Here is a 16,903-nt window from a genome sequence, read left to right on the forward strand (position 1 = left end):
AAACTTGGCTATGACCTCAGTTTCTACATCTGAGGAAAATTTTGAAGGAAGTGTAATCTGGGACCCAGCCACAGGTGTGCTGGCTGAGTCATCTGGGAGAGGAGGTTGCGTGCATGCTGCCTTTCTCCCAGGGCTGTACATTCATACAAATGAGCAAACTATAATTAGGCTGAGCCAGGACCCCATATCTCTTTTGGGAGAGACGGCTTGCGAGGCATTGCATTTCCCTGAGTTAGTCAGAGGGATGGTGAGGAAATGCAGTGCTGATAAGGAAGGAGCAGCAGAAAAATCCTGTTGTCAGCACGCACTGTGTCTCCAATTTTTTGTTGTAAGCATTTCAGTGTTAACAGGGGATGGTGCCAAAGTGGGACCAGACTGAGACTAAAACAAATTCAAATTGTATCCTCATGCATGCTGTAGGGTTATACGGCAGCAAACCATTGTGGTGGGTACCTGGGTGGATTTTTATGCTTTGTGACCGTATGTATCCTCCCCATCTGACTCAGCCAAATGCATCCTTATGGGGAGGGAGTCACTGCCAACATCTGGGAAGGGAGAAAAATCTGGGCCCTTGGTAACTCCTTGCTTTGCTGGGGATGCAGCACGTCTCACACTGAGCAAATACACAGAGCAAAAAGTGTTCGAAAGCAATTTTCCCCTAATGTACCTATTACAGAAGGTTTCATAAGCACACATTAATGGTGCATAACTTCATTTCACATTTCCTCCATCCAAGCTGTGACATCCTTTTGCAGTGAGCAGGACAGCCTTGTGACAGCAAATGTAGAAAAAACCCAGGCTAGGTGGGGGGCAGCCTCAGCTGAGATCAGAGCTAAAACTAAGAGGAGGCATTTTAGGAGGTGGTGACCAGCGTTTTGGGACAAAAAGCAGGGAGCTGGAGGACAGCAACCACCTGGTTCAGCCAGGGAGGTGCTTCCAGAGTGTTTCTCACCCAAGCATGAGTGCTGAGCCTCCTGCACGAGCAAGGTGAGGAGCAGCCCGTGGGACGCAGGAGAGCAGGCAGGGTCAGCTCATGCCCTCTGCTGGCCAAAAACCTCCTGCAAAACCTCCTCTTTTTCCATTTCCAGAAAGTTAGGACCAAGCTATAGGTGCCACAAGATGGACAGGTCAGCGCCAAAGCTGTGCCTTTGTTTCCCCAGCCCCTCGGAGCTCTGTGCAGGCTCCGGCCCCAAAATGCCCTCACCCATGAAGCCCACACCGTGCTCAGCCCAAAAGCTCTGACCTGGATGTTTGCACCTTGTGAAGTCAGGAACAGCAGCGACATGTGAGAGAAATGGTCTCGTTTAACCAAAAACTGATCATGATGAACAGCTGAAGTAAGTGTTCAAAAAAATGATGCTGGCATGGGGAAGAGCAGCCAATGTGGTCATTTCACCCATAGGAAAGGTGTCACCTGAACTCAAACATCTATGTGGGACCTTGCCCAAACTGAAGAGCCTAAGGAAAACCATGTGAGTGCTCCAAGTTGCCTGTTTCAGGTAAGAAAGATTCCATTAATCACATCAACTCAGACTGTGTTAAAGTAACTTGCACAGATACATCATTGCATAGGAAGACTTAGGTCACTCTGAGTTGAGGACCTTGGGACCTTTGTGTTCCAAATCTGAGTCCAGGAGGAGAAAAGGGGAAGCCTCTGTCTGTAGGGAAAAAATGATGGAATGCTGAAAAAATGCTGAAAAATTAAAAAAGCAGTGATGATACAGGTAAACTCGGAGACTAAATGCAGAGAATATAAGGATGTGCATGGGTGTAAATCTGAGCTGGCCTTGAGACTCTTGAATGCCCTAAGTTTTTTTATTTTGTCACTGAAGAAGCACTTCACACTGCCCACAGTGGACAATTTTGGCCCTGCCATAAAACAAACAAACAAACAAACAAACAAACAAAACACTCCCAAGACAACAGAGGCAGCAAAATCTTTGACTTGATTTCCTGGGAGATGAAACCCCATCTCTTCACGTCCACAAAGCACCAAGGTTCATCCTGGCATCCTTTTGTTCTCACACAGCTGCTCCTGATTCCTGAGGTCAGTGCTGGTGAGGTGAAGGCTTGTTCTGGGAGAAATGGGATCAGATGGGAGTCACCAGTGCACACTTCTACTGGAGGTCACTGAATGTGCTTTACAGAGAGCCTCAGTGCCTTACAAGTGACACTGGGTGCAGATAATTCACAGGCTCTTAGCACTGCTGAGGGATTCAGCAACAGTCCGGTCTGGCTGGGGAAAAATCAGGTAAGGACAGATATTTGCTTAGAGGTTTTTCTGCAAATCTGAATCTGGCATGAGCTGCTCACTGGCTGCGAGTGACTCCAGCCCAGTAAGGGATGAGGGAGAGACACGCAATGCAGTGGTAGCATTTTTGGTTGTCCCAATTAATGGTGCTGAACTGATGCCAAATATATTTTTAGGAAAGGGCAACATCCCCATGGGGTTTTTGAATTTATATTCCAAACAGCAATTACAATATAAGAACATATGTAAATATATACTTATTTATATGCATATGTTGATTTTTTTTAATAGCTTTACGTTTGTGCTTCAAAATCCTTGATGTGCTTGCCCAAGTGCCAGACATGTCCTGTATATAGATGACTTGGCATTTGGATGTCTGATGTCAAGCGAGGCATTTCCTAAGAGGTGACCTGCCTCACAGACGTTCCGATTTCTGACGGTATAGGAAAAGGGGAACTTTTCCTGGAATTGTTTGTTGTATGAATTGTTTGTTGTGAGAAAAGTTCCTCACGCCTGGGAATGATGATGTGTACTGCAGTGCATTAGGCACGCACCAGGAAAGCCTCCAAAAAATCATTCTAAAAATTGATATTTTTTTATAAATTTAGCATATTTGCAGATAATCTGAGTTGCAGCTTTTTCTGTCTAGCAGGTCTGCACTCTGCTGAAAGACTTCCTGAAAGGTAAGGCAGCTGTCATGAGGACATCAGTGGGCAAGTGGTTCAGTGTGACCATACAATGGGCAGTATCTGTCTAGCAGATGGAAAAATTGGAGAAATTTTTAACCTATTCAGTAGGGTAGCTGTAATACCACACTTTGCCTTTTCTGTTTTTTTTGTTTTTGTTTTAATTACCTCTCTGAAGTGTAAAGGAATGCACACAGTGCTCTGGGCTGTTGCATCAAAGCTGGCTGTGTTAAAGGTACTTCAGCTTTTGCTATGCTCCTGTCAGGTGTATTTCTCCCTGGAGGCTTGAACAGAATGACATTCACCTCTCTTGGATATTCATGCATCCTTCTCACAGTGTATTAACTCCACAGATCAGAGCTTAGTGGCACTTGATTACATTTCCCTACAACGCTCACTCCTTTGCAGAGCCCTTACAATTTGATCTAGCTGTGCTAATACACTGCCACATTAGTTGTTGGAGCCTGAAAAGAGTGAAAAGTACAGTAGAAAGATGCTGCAGCAGTCTGTAATGGACCCTTGCTTCCATTTCTACCTAAGCAGCCCTGCTTCCCCTCAAAGATTAATTCTTATAAAAATGGGTTTCTGTCTCCAGAAGGTAATATCAAGCTTCTAGTTTGTAATGACTTTTTTTTTTTTTTTTTTTTTTTTTTTTTTAAATAGTTCCATAGTTATTCAGTTTAATGTTAGTGTTCCATCAGCAAAAGTACAACTCAGTGCTACTATTACTCTTTATGCACACTCTACATATTTAGTAACGCCCACCTACTGGATTCCTGGGGCTTCATAAGCTGCTACAAGATGTTCAAAATAGCCACCTACAGGAATCAGCTCGTGCCTCGTATCAACTTTTCCAGCTACTCCACTAACGTCATCAAAGACCCTTCTAGTCAACAAGGCATTTCCTGATATATCCACACATAATTAAATAATAGATTACTTACCATGGCTAACAGAGGTGTAGAACTCAGTTCCTTTCTGGTGATTTTGTGTTCAGCAGTCCTTACAGAACCAAATGATGGTGGATGAGCACCAACCTTTTTATTTTACTGTAGCTGAAGACAGAGATGTAACAGATGCCATCATATGTGCTGCTTAAAACCCTCCCTTGCCTTACTTGCACAGTAATTTCATTTCCTTACCCAGACTTCTTGTTTTTCCCTACCTAGAAGTACATGTATATCCACGAAAGCATTTGTGTACAAGTATCTCCCCACCTCTGTGAATCTAGGGCCTGAGCTGGTACTGAGGGCTACAAACTTAAGTTTTGCAAAGATCTTGCATGTCTGTAATAGCAGTTATTTATGAAATGGAACAGATAGTTTTTGGTATTTTGAAGTGTTCTAACTTCTCAAGATATTATTTCCATGATCACTGTTGGTAATTACAGAATAAATTCTTAAAAGTACTATTTTGAGAAGTAATATAGTACATCTGTAGTCAATTATGTAAAAGTACAGATGTTAAGCCACAGCAATGTCCTTGAGCACAATACAAGGAACTTCAATACTCTAAAATAAATCACACTGAGAAAAATCATATGTTCAGTTTCATTTTTATCCTGTCATTATAGAGATCATTCTTAACACTCAGTAGTCAGGCATCATATAAATAAGTCCCAATGAGGCCATAATACTAATTCTTTTCATTGAAGAAATTGTGATCCTAGGTCAGAATGAAGTTTACCTATACTGAATACTTCAGCTTGAAAAACAAACAGTAAATAAAAGGAATTTAGAACATTGTTAGTTATGTTTATCAGTCTTCTAGTTTAAAGATTTGTAGTTATTTTTAAAATATAAATGCATTTCACTAAATGGATGATCGGCACAGAAGACCAGGAAAGTATACAGCTAAATGGATTGTTGACATGAGCAAGAGGTGAAGAATGGTCTACAAAAACATTATTATTAATAACATGAAATAAACCCAAAGGATTTGGATCCTGTTGAGTTGTGGAGCAACCTACTTGGTGACATAGGAATATATTGATTTCCAAGTGTGCAAGGAAGGACCTCATCTTCTGACAAACACCAAAACTTGACCAACGCCACAGAAACCATCCACTGATCAGACTCTCTGGATCCCATGCTGCAGCAGCAAACCTTCAGGATCTTACAGCATGATTTGCAGTGTCTGCATCTGGTTCGAGACCCAGCTGGTTCAGTGGGCCACGTTTGGAGGAGACTTTGCAAAGGAGAAATGTGAAAGGAGAAGTGCAACTTTTGATCGAAGTACAGCCCATCTCATTGCTTTGCAGAGCTTGGCACTGCAGAAAACTCTCCAGAAACTGCACTGTCCTTTTGGCAACCAAGAGGTCAGGCTCATTTTTAGCAGTGGTATGACTTCATCCCACAGACATTCCTTTAATGCGGTTCAGGAGTCCATCCTGTTTCTGACAAAGGCTACTAAGGAGGTAAATTCATTTCAGAGGCAATTTCAAATACAAAAATTTTCTCTCTTGTGATTCTTAACAGATTTATATAGGATTAGTCTAGCACTCTTTGTGACCCAATACAGGCCCCATATAACAGAACTTAGAAAGAATAACAGAATAAAGAAAGCTGTCAAAGTCTGTGCAACTGACTGACCTAAACACTGAAAGAGAGCATGCAAGTCATTTAATTCCAGCTAGTCATGACTAGAAGGCAAAGACCCTTTAATGAAGTCTTTTACAAAATTATATAAACAAGTCTACAGGACTTTTATCTCCCAAACAAGTACTCCAAAACATTCTCCTTATATTAAAAGCTGGTAGAAGCTTTTGAGTTGCAGCATAGCAGTGTGGGAATGGGAACATGTATGTAAGGAAACATTTCAGCAGCAGTGTTTCTTGAGGATGTGTAATAAATTACTTAAACACAAACTAATAACATTGCCAGAACATTTATGAGTAATGAATAAGTACACCCTGGACTCTATCTTGATTTAACAATTCAATTTACCCATACTGCAAAGGGGTAAACTGATCTGAGGTGAAATTCTAAGGAATTGAGTTAGACTAGGAATTAATCACGTTGATGAAAAGCCCAATGGTTTCACAAAAAAAAAAAAAAGTCAGCATTTGCCAAAAAGAAACCACCTGCTGCTGTTAAGAAAACAGACTGAAAATGCCATCCTCTTTCCAGACAAATTCAGTTTTACTTTTAAGTCACTGAAGTTAACTGGCTGTCTAACGTACAGCTAGTACTCAGACTTTCCCTAGTAATTTCTTGGAACACAAAAAATGACAAAAAACAAAACACAAACCAAAATACTTGGAGAGCACCATAAGTGAAGCAGTGTATTACAAGAACACCACTTTTAACACCAATAACTACTAGGGACTAATTCCCCTTTCTGTTCTTTGAGCTGAAGCTTTTTGGGTCAAGGCTAAGAAATGTTGGCAGGGGAATATGAAAGAAGTCTTCATATTTCCAGTTCCACAGCTTAAAAAATAGAAGACAGTTACCAAGACTATCAATCTTTATAGCTTTTGTTCATTTTTATTAAAAAAAAAATATAGCATTTTATATATTCATAAATATAATACAGATACCAGAACGTACATCTACAGCTCTGCTTCAGCAATATCTTCATCAGGGCAACAGTAGTATTCCACAAAACAGATCTGTCCATCTTCATTCCTAATCATATACTGCAGTGAAAGAAATCCTCGATTATCTGTTCGAATGGAGACTTTACAAGATAAAGCCAGTGCCTTTGTAGATGGTTTAATCAAAGAAATCTTGTACCTGTAGGAGAGAAAAATACCATTTGAAAAAAATGTTATGCAGAGTTTAGCTGAAACACTACTCCGAATTAAAGACATTATAATGACTAAAAATCAATTAGCAACATGTTAATTTGATCTTTTCCTGGCAACGTCATCAGACAGATGTTGTTATGGCTTAGCTTTTGATCAGACGGAAATTATTTTTTTTCACCTGTACTAATGAAGTAAATGTCATGACAGCATAAAAGCAGTTTCTTACACTTTCCATCCAGAATTGATGGCCTGCCACAGAGTGCTCTGGTTACAGATTTACTCACCTGTTTGTCTGGGTTTGGTTGCAGTGGAATGCTTCCACCAAATCAGAGTCCTTGGGATAGTCCAGATGTGCACTTCCTGCATTTCCAAAAGTGGATAACCTGGAAGAAAAAAGGCACCATCTCAAAACACCTGACAGAAGCTCTACAGAAAATTTGTCAGAAGCAGTAGGCCTGTACATCTCTATGGCTATTTCACAAAACACTATTGTTTGTTCTGCTTTATTTATCTATACATGCTAAACTGTGTGCACTAGAGTCACATTTATCAGGTAGTCCATATATTAATTTCTACGTTAATGAAATTACATACTGTGATTTGCTATATTCATTGCAATTGTCCTTGAAATAAACCAATATTCTAAAACAGTTCCCCCTCTTCACCCTGGAAAATTCCAGTCTTTACCTGCTGAAAAGCAAAAAGGCAAGGCATGAACATTTGAGTTGAAAGTCTCATTTCCAGTACCTGAAATATGGTTTATCTGGAGACATGGTGATCTGCAGAACTTCACTTGTCATATCTAGTTCAGCAAATGCTTCTCGTAGTCCCTCTGACTGCAGGATAATTTTGTTGACAACATTGGTACTGCAGAAATCAAAGTCTAACAAGTCCTCAGGTTCCTGAGTGTTAATTCTGCACACTGTCACTACTCCTCCTTCTTCTAAGAACAGCATCAAGGGATAGCCATAGCCACGATAACACATCTTGAGAGCTGTCGGTGTTCCTGAAAAAGAGAACAAAATACACATTCTTCAAAAAAACAATTAGTGTATTTGATCACTAGGAAATTCAGATTTTACTGTCAAATGGGGCACAAATCATTTTAATTTAGCATGTTTAGTCCATCCTCCAGTATGCTAACGTTGCGTGTTTAGTGTAGCCTCCTATACACCCTTTCAAGTGTTATCTTATGCAGTAAAATGAAATGATGTGTACACATAAAACAGTTCACATGCAACTTGTGCCATGTACCAAATGGGTAACGGTAGCTGTGGTAATGAAGCTGGATGTGCTATAAATAGTTCAGCGTTAATAGCTCTGCCAGCTGTGCATAAGTTTTTTACTCTTCAGTGAAGTTAGCATCTGTATGATGTTGCTGATCTGGCTCTGGACTGAAAACAAAAAGGTGCTCATGGTGTTTATCAGTCCTGGGGGACAGTATGGGCTTAAGCATTAGAACTGCAGTCTGAGTTCTAATCAAGCAAGTCACACGACTTTCTTGTCCAAATTACTTGACATGTCTTCTTATCGAGATTACAAAGCCTTTTGAGATTTTCAGCCCCAAACCACAGCAAGCATGTGAACTGGGGTTGTTCACTGCACCTCGTGCCACAGAAGGGTTCTCTCCCAAAACAAGTGGCTGTTTTGTGTTTTACATAGATGCAAGAAACATTATCTTCACAAGAAGACCCTTCTGTTTCTCAGTTACCCCAAACATGTCACACACACATGCATTTTTAATTCCATCTTCCAAGCTGAGTCAGCCTCTTTTACCATCTCATTCTGTAACAGTCCCTGACACACACCCATCATCCCCTTTTCACACAGAATCACAGAATCACAGAATTTCTAGGTTGGAAGAGACCTCAAGATCATCGAGTCCAACCTCTGACCTAACGCTAACAGTCCCCCACTAAACCATATCCCTAAGCTCTACATCTAAACGTCTTTTAAAGACTTCCAGGGATGGTGACTCCACCACTTCCCTGGGCAGCCTGTTCCAATGCCTCACAACCCTTTCAGTAAAGAAGTTCTTCCTAACATCTAACCTAAAACTCCCCTGGCTCAACTTAAGCCCATTCCCCCTTGTCCTGTCACCAGGCACGTGGGAGAACAGGCCAACCCCCACCTCGCTACAGCCTCCCTTGAGGTACCTAGTCGCTCTCTGAGCCTCCTTTTCTCCAGGCTGAACAATCCCAGCTCCCTCAGCTGCTCCTCGTAGGACTTGTTCTCCAGACCCCTCACCAGCTTCGTCGCCCTTCTCTGCACCCGCTCAAGCACCTCCATGTCCTTCTTGTAGCGAGAGGCCCAAAACTGAACACAGTACTCGAGGTGCGGCCTCACCAGAGCCGAGTACAGGGGGACGATCACCTCCCTAGCCCTGCTGGTCACACTGTTCCTGATACAAGCCAGGATGCCGTTGGCCTTCTTGGCCACCTGAGCACACTGCTGGCTCATATTCAGCCGACTATCCACCATCACTCCCAGGTCCTTCTCTGCCTGGCAGCTCTCCAACCATTCCTCTCCCAGCCTGTAGCTCTGCTTGGGGTTATTGCGCCCCAGGTGCAGAACCCGGCACTTGGCCTTGTTGAACTTCATGCAGTTGGCCTCAGCCCATCGGTGCAGCCTATCCACCTCCGCATTGACTGTTGTGACTGCATACACTTGCACTAGGTTAGGCAAATGGAGTGGACTCTGCTTAGCAGTGAGAGCTGCCATCCTCAGATGGACTTCAGGTGAGGAAGTCAGAAGTTTTGCCAAGATTGAAAAGCTCCCTATGGTTGTGCACAGATTTCACTACGTAATTACAGGTGATACAGGTTAAGGTAAATATGCACCATACCTGGAGTAGAACTGGCACCAAAAATAGTCAAGCAGTCCAGAAGAACAGCCAAATTGATCCGGAATGTCACTGATTCCTCCTGAACAGAAAATTCCTGAAAAATGTCTGCCTATGAGAGAAAAAGTAGAGAGATGAAAAGAGGGAAGCTTTTGTAATTATTTTACATTTTAATCTTATCTTCTTAAATTGAATGCTTTTGCTTTCAGAGACCAGTGTAATACAAAGCAATTGCTACATGTAACACAATATCCATTAAAGAAAAATAGGTCATCATCCTCAAAAACTAATAAAATAAATCAGGTCACGGTTGAAACAAAATAGTACAGCATATGCATGGAAACCTACACAGTTTTCTTTTATAGCTTAATACAAGCTACAAATGTTAAAGCCTACAGTTGCCTAGTTCTGGGGCTGGAAACATTCAGGAAACTATGCAATGTAAATGCCCCACTTCTCCAAAAACAAGACTTGATTTTCAGCAAGAAGAATGAAGAAACATTTCAAAAAATAGGAATGTGTAACTGCTTTTTCAAAAGCAGCCCCAATCACCCTGCTTTTTATCTGAGATATTCTGTTCCGGTGGCTGCCACAAAGTAGCTGATGCCCAGTGACTAACAAGAGGTAGTTAGGAGTTTACCCAGTACCAAGCCTAGTCACAGGCATGCTTCAGCACATGTGCTGAACTCACCTGACAGCTCAACATTCTCACAGGAACCTGCTCACAAATCTAGGCATGGTACTGCCAGAAGGAGCCATAGGCTTAGCAGGTGCCAGCCCATGAAAGATACAAGGATACAAGCAGGCATGCATGAATGAACTAGGTGCTGAGTTCAGCCTATCAGTACTGTGTCATCTTGAGCCTGTGCAGAGAAGACCAACAAAGTTGGTGAAGGGTGTAGAAAACAAGACGTATGAGCATCACCTGAGGGAGCTGGGGCTGTTTAGTTTGGAGGAGGCTGAGGGGAGACCTCGTTGTTCTCTACAACTTCCTGAAAAGAGGCTGTAGCAAGGAGGACTGTCAGTCTCTTTTCTCAAATAAACAAGTGACTGGACATGAGGAAACAGCCTCAAGTTGCACCAAAGTAAATTTAGACTGTATATCAGGAAGAATTTCTTCATGGAGAGGGTGGTCAAGCATTGGAATGGGCTGCCCAGGGAAGTAGTGGAATTTTCATCCCTGGAGGTATGTAAAAGACGTGTGGCTGTGGCAGCAAGGGGCATGGCTTAGGGACAGGGCTCAGGCTTAGGGATGGGACTCAGCAGGTCAGTCTGATGGTTGGGCTTGATGACTTGCAAGGTTGTTTCCAACCTAAACGATTCTACTACCTTATAAAATAGATTTATCTATACACGTGTGGCCTATTCATAGACAGCCTATCCAGTGTACCTCCCTCACATCAGCTTCTGACACTATTCCATGGTTTTCCCAAAGATTCCCCTTCCCCCACAGGTAAAATCCCGTACACCCCCACCACGCACTCTGGGCTTTCCTAGGGTCTCTGTCACCGCCACCAGCCCCTTCCTCACCCCTTAACGGGGGTCCCACCGTTAGCAGCTCGTCCCCTACCTGGATGAAGGCGTTGGCCTGGATGCATTTGGCATCCTCCACCGTCACCCGCAGCCCGTTGGCCGTGGCGAAGCAGGTGGCGTGGTCCTGGAACTGCACGGCCCTCAGGAGGCTGGACAGGTTGCGGGCATTGTCCAAGCTGGCCGTCAGCACGTACGGCTCCCCGCTGCCGAGCGGCTGCGTGGAGAGCGGCATGGCGAGGCCCGGCAGGGCTCACCGGGCTCTATCGCGATCTATCGGGATCTATCGCGATCTACCGGGGCGGGGCGACCGCGGCACGAGGCAGCGGGAGCGGTTCCGGGGCTGGCGGAAGGGCGGGCGGGCAGCGCCGTGGTGGCTCCTAAGATGGCGGCGGCCAAGAGGAAAGGTGGCGTGGCGGCGGGCGCCCGGCCCAAGAAGCGAGCCAAGGGGAGCCCCGGCGAGCCTGAGGCGGCTGCCGACGCCAAGCCCGGCCCGCAGGAGTACAGCATCCCGGCCCCGGTGTCTCAGGTGTGGTGGTTGGGGTTGGGGTTGGGGTTGGAGTCGGGGTCGGCGTGGCACACGGCTGGGAGGAGGCGGCTCCGCGCTCTGCGGAGCAACGTGGTGCCGGAGACCGAGTGGTGTGGTGGTTGGGGTCGGGGGGGTTGGGGGGACGGGGACCCGGCTGGTGTGTGAGGGGGGAAAGGCGTGTTCCTGGCTTTATAATCCTTGCACGCACAAAAGCAAGGATTTCAAATTATATATGTAGCATATATCTTCTGTAATTCTGTTATATACGAAGGGCCAGATGAATATTGTGTGTGTTCCATGTCGGGATCATCCCGAGCAGGCTTCAAAAACAGCCTTGTAGTTGGCTTAAAAGAAAGCCAAGAAGCATGTGGGTGCCCGAGACCTCCTCTCGTCCTCGTGGCTGAGCTTTCCTGTGCCCAGGCTGTAGCTCAGCTCATTTCCTAGAGGAGGAGGTGCTTCAGATCAATGCTTTCAGACTAAGTATTGCACAGGGCTTTGTTAATACTTACATGATTTGTAGTAAAAGATCTTACCATAGGGACTTTGTGAAGTGTTAAAGATAGCAGTTGTTCATGTGAAAACATGTTTCAGCACTCTTGCAGAGCGAGAGGTTCTGTGCATGAGTCAAGATGGTAACATATGCTCTTACTCTGCTTTTCTGTTACTACAGTTCAAACATTTGCTCTGTGGTTGTAGCTTTAAGAAGCTCACTTCTTGTGATTAATATTTTTTTTTCTTCCATAGGGCAAATGGAAGAACAAGGAACGGGTGCTTATTTTCTCCTCTCGCGGAATTAATTTCAGAACAAGGCACCTAATGCAAGACTTGAGAACACTGATGCCTCACTCTAAAGCAGGTAGGGCTAGGCATCATTCCTAGTGCATATTCAGAGTCGTTTTAAACCAACCACTTCCAATATCCTGTTCTTTTTAAGATGTTGTATGCAGCTATTCTGATGGAACTGTGGCCTCTTATTCTAAAAAAAAAAAACAAAAAAAAACAAACAAAAAAACACAAATTTGAGCAAACAAATACAGCAAATGTTGTATCATAGTACTCTGGGAAACAACACTATGGTTTCTGTCTTGTAAGGATACTTTTTTGCTTTACCAATCTATTGTAGAACATGGCTGGAAAAACTTGATAGTTATGCGTTTTTCATTTACAGCTAGTAAAAAATCATGCAGACTGATAAAGAAAATTACTTGTGTTAAATCAGTGTACAAGCCTTCTCATTGTTGTTTTTGTCTTCCAGATACTAAAATGGATCGCAAAGACAAGTTGTTTGTAATTAATGAGGTAATTCAGGATTTAAGTAGTGCTTCCTTTTAATTTTCTGTAGAAATTTAACACACGAGAAAAAGGCAGCCAAGATCAAAGGATCTTGTACTAGTTAAGGGAGTTGTGTAACTGCAAAAGTGAAAACTGTTTATACTGAAAAAGTGCTACTGATAAAATGGGAAGTTGACTTGTGATTAATAAAACATTTAAACGCAGTCTTTTTGCCATGGAGATATAAAACAGAATATGCCGTTCTATATAGGTGATGGATGTATTACAGTTTATATTTCAAGAAATCAAGGAACAAATACCCAAGCAGGCCAAATGGCTTAGTAAGATACTGGTAATGCTGAAACTAGAACTTAATGTTACAACTCCTGCTCTAATGTTCATGTGCTGGAGAGCATATCAGGTTGCTTTTAGCTGTAGGAGAGTTATTACTTCTGGTAATAAGGATTTGATATTTTTTAACAAAACAAGTGCTTGAAACTTGATTTGGGGGTCAGTAAGTGTAATTTGTTAAAATGAGACAAATAATGAGCTTTTTAACTTTTATTTTTGGAGGAGGAAAGATGTTGGAAATGGATATGGAAACCTAGAAAGCTTTTGAAAATGTCTTCACTGCATTGTAAATAACTGATTTGATGTATCTTGTCTAGGTGTGTGAAATGAAAAACTGCAATAAGTGCATCTTCTTTGAAGCCAAAAAGAAACAAGATCTCTATGTGTGGTAAGTAATTCTATGTTTTCCTCATGTTTCTCTATATAATTGGTGATGTTTCTGTCTGTAGTTTGTTACCGTAATAGTGTGGATACATGAAATAGTGTTGCTTAGTTAAATTTGAAATAATCTTATGTTTCTGCTGTAGGTAGTGCAAGTTTAAAACACATGACTGGTTTTCGTACTGCTTACGGAAGCATTTTTACAAAATTGTTCAGAAAGCAAGTATGCACAAATATCTTGAAGGAACTTGCGACTGCTATAAAAGTGATTGAAATTACTTCAATGCAGAAATAATTTGTTGGAGTGTACTGTAGAAATCCAGTGTATCTTTCTGTCTCCTACTAACATCTTGCTTTTTTCTTTCCCACCGCCTTTCCTGTGCAGGCTTTCAAATACACCACAGGGACCATCAGCTAAATTCTTAGTGCAGAACAGTAAGTTGGTTGCTATTACTGTTTTTAGACTCTTACTTTCTTGCCTGCACGGCTTTCTTTAAGTACTAAAATGATCTTTTTAAAAAAATCACTGTAGTTCACACACTGGCTGAATTGAAGATGACAGGAAACTGCTTGAGAGGCTCACGGCCCCTTTTGTCTTTTGATCCGGTAAGTACAAGTTTTATATTTAATTGGTTGTGTTCATTTTCTTTACATGACTGTTGTATTTAATCATGTACATAAAATTACTCTTTTCCTTTTTAGACATTTGACAAGGAGCCACACTATGCCCTGCTAAAAGAATTGTTTATTCAGGTCAGTCTTTAGCTTAGAAATCGTCTTTGGCAACTTACTTTAAAATCTTTTTTTTTTTTTCCACGTTAATTTTACACTTCTGAATTTGCAGAAAATCTTAAGAGTCACTCTCAGTCCCTGGCATTCTTTTTCTTAAGTTTCTTTTATGTAACCTGGGATTGGAATCTTAAAAATGTAAAATGAAATAAAGCTATTTATGTTTGGCCTCTTACAATTAGATATTTAGAAGTACTGTCTTTTATTACAGATATTTAGTACGCCACAGTATCACCCGAAAAGCCAGCCTTTTGTAGATCATGTTTTCACATTCACCATTACAGACAATAGGATCTGGTTTCGGAATTACCAGGTTAGTGGTCTCTGAGCTCTTTCACTGGTGCTTAGTGGATTAACTTCAAGTCAATTACAGTAATTAATTATAATTAATTATTTACATTAATTGTGCAATCAATGGGCATTGGCATATTTTGATAAAATAACTTCAAACCTTCTGTACATGTGGAGATAATTTCAGTTTTGTCAAGTTAAGCTTATGTTCTCTTAGTTGTGTTTTTTTGACAGGTGTTTTGGTAAGAGGAGGTAGTAGGTAGCCAAAGCCATGGCTTCGCTTGTCTTTTAACTTGAATTCACACTTCGGCCTAAAGTATGCTGGCACTTCTTTTCTAAAGGAAGAATTCACAAATGCGTAGTATTCTGAAGTGCTTGCTTGAACGTGTAAGAACTTCTGCATGTAAAGAACTTTGCTTGTAGAAGTCTAGCTTATCAAATTCAGTGGCATCATATCTTGGATTTAAATTGTTACGCATCACCATGTGTGAAGTGCGTATATGTTGTTTGTATACATTGACTTAATCTATGAGAAATAAAGAGAATATTCTTTTACTGCAGATAATTGAAGAGGATGCATCTCTAGTAGAAATTGGGCCTCGTTTTGTCCTGAACCTCATAAAAATCTTCCAGGGTAGCTTTGGAGGACCAACTTTATATGAAAATCCCTATTATCAGTCCCCAAATATGGTAAGCAGCCTTGTCTTTTTCTCTTTAGCAGTTAATTTGAAGATTGCAATCCCTCTATCTCAAGCCACATATGCCCTGGACCTCTTTGTAGGAAAGAGTGCCCTAACTAATCATAGTTTGAGAACAGAGTAATTGTGCAAAAATTGAATGCAAAATTTTTGTCAGTGGAAAGATGACATATTGTGGATTTTTGCAATTAAGCAGAGAAATCCCCACCTGTTGTTATAATACCTTATGATTTCTTCCATCTTGCTTGTTTGACACCTGTTTTAATTAAAATTCTCATTTTTAATAGCATCGACGGTTGATAAGGTTGTCAATGGCTGCTAAATTTAGAGAGAAAAATCAAGTGAAGGAAGTACAAAAGCTTAAGAAAAAGGAGAGTAAGATGCTTATTGAAGAAGATCCCACTGAAATGGTCTTTGAAACTCCAGCTGAAGAAAAACCAGTGGAAATACAGCATGTGAAACCGGAGTCGAAGGCAATTGTAAAAGATAAGAGGAAACCACGCAAAATTGAGAGGAAGAGGCAAAAAAAGCTTTTCAGAACCGAAGCAAAAGCCTAAAAGTTACAAATAAAGAAACTAAACAGACTTAAGTCATCTTTTAGTCTGGTATAGCTATATTATGTATATTTCTTAGCTATATTGACATAATATTGTAAATACTTGTTTTTTTTTTTTACAAGTAAAGCTAATTAGACTTCAGTTTTAATTAAACGAAATACCAGTTTCTTTATTGGGGTTCAGTTTTCTCTTTTTTTTTTGTCTTTGATCTGACTCTGGATTTTGAAAAACATGGCAATGGGCAAGGGGAAATAAGGAACTCCAAATATTTCTGCTTTTGGTAATTGGTCTTACATTCAAATACCTCTGGGAAACAACTTGTAACACATACAAGGAATAAAAGTAACCGGGTTGTCACTTCTGGTTATCCGTAATGGGAATTTGAAAGATAGCTTTGCTAGTCCTTCACAGCAGCAGATAATCCTTTTGTAAAGTTTTAATTCTACAGGAATCGTCTCATTGGAGAATGAAAAAAAATAAACCTGAACAAAAGTCAAATGAAAACAAAACAAAAACCTTACTTCTTGTGCCTGTGGTAACTCCTGTATAACATTCTTATGACCTGAACTATCCTGCTGGGGAGAAACAGGCAAACATAAGATTCTAGTGGACTGAGTACCAAAAACATGTGCCTACATTAGCCTGAAATATATCTAACTACCTGTTACTATAGGAACAGTGCTTTTAAGCACTGATTATGCATAAGAATGCACAATTCTGTTACACAGTTGTACACAGAGACAAGTTTTTTGGTACAAAAATTGCTGTTCACTTGGTTCAGTTGTATATACTACTTAGGTTTTGTTTCTCAAAGCCATAGAGATTTTTCCATATAGAAGCTTTAAATATGTTTCCAGTAGTGCTTAAAAGTTGTTAACCTCACACTGCAGCTTTGAACACCTTTTGATTTGGGGTTGTACTTCCCTAAAGCTTTCGGGGAGCTATCAGTGAGCCTGCCTGTTTGGCAGGGAGCTCCTC

General features: G+C 41.4%; 2 protein-coding genes across 4 annotated transcripts; one reads left to right on the forward strand and one right to left on the reverse strand.

The window, feature by feature from the left end:
* Nucleotides 1-1,796: 1,796 nt before the first annotated feature.
* On the reverse strand, nucleotides 1,797-11,418 carry RAD1 (RAD1 checkpoint DNA exonuclease). Of its 3 annotated transcripts, XR_014687179.1 has the most exons (7): nucleotides 11,098-11,418; nucleotides 9,531-9,639; nucleotides 7,433-7,691; nucleotides 6,970-7,068; nucleotides 6,486-6,671; nucleotides 3,882-3,992; nucleotides 1,797-3,004 (listed from the first exon to the last, which is right to left on the reverse strand). XR_014687179.1 is itself a non-coding variant. In XM_084503975.1 (6 exons), the coding sequence occupies exons 1-5, from the start codon at nucleotides 11,290-11,292 to the stop codon at nucleotides 6,488-6,490; spliced, it is 846 nt and encodes a 281-aa protein (XP_084360101.1). In that variant the 5' UTR covers nucleotides 11,293-11,418; the 3' UTR covers nucleotides 4,477-5,345; nucleotides 6,486-6,487. The 3 variants fall into 3 exon arrangements, 2 of the variants coding, with proteins under 2 accessions (XP_084360101.1, XP_084360100.1); XM_084503975.1 differs by lacking the exons at nucleotides 1,797-3,004; nucleotides 3,882-3,992 and adding an exon at nucleotides 4,477-5,345; XM_084503974.1 differs by lacking the exons at nucleotides 1,797-3,004; nucleotides 3,882-3,992 and having other exon boundaries at nucleotides 6,395-6,671.
* BRIX1 (biogenesis of ribosomes BRX1) lies at nucleotides 11,388-16,097 on the forward strand. Its single transcript, XM_084503973.1, has 10 exons — nucleotides 11,388-11,586; nucleotides 12,331-12,442; nucleotides 12,842-12,885; nucleotides 13,527-13,597; nucleotides 13,976-14,025; nucleotides 14,123-14,196; nucleotides 14,293-14,343; nucleotides 14,591-14,692; nucleotides 15,232-15,360; nucleotides 15,656-16,097. Exons 1-10 carry the CDS (start codon nucleotides 11,443-11,445, stop codon nucleotides 15,923-15,925), a joined length of 1,047 nt encoding a protein of 348 aa, XP_084360099.1. The 5' UTR covers nucleotides 11,388-11,442; the 3' UTR covers nucleotides 15,926-16,097.
* The last annotated feature ends 806 nt before the right edge of the window (nucleotides 16,098-16,903 follow it).

The sequence above is a fragment of the Aythya ferina genome (assembly GCF_964211825.1).
Source record: "Aythya ferina genome assembly, chromosome: Z".
NCBI lineage: Eukaryota > Metazoa > Chordata > Aves > Anseriformes > Anatidae > Aythya > Aythya ferina.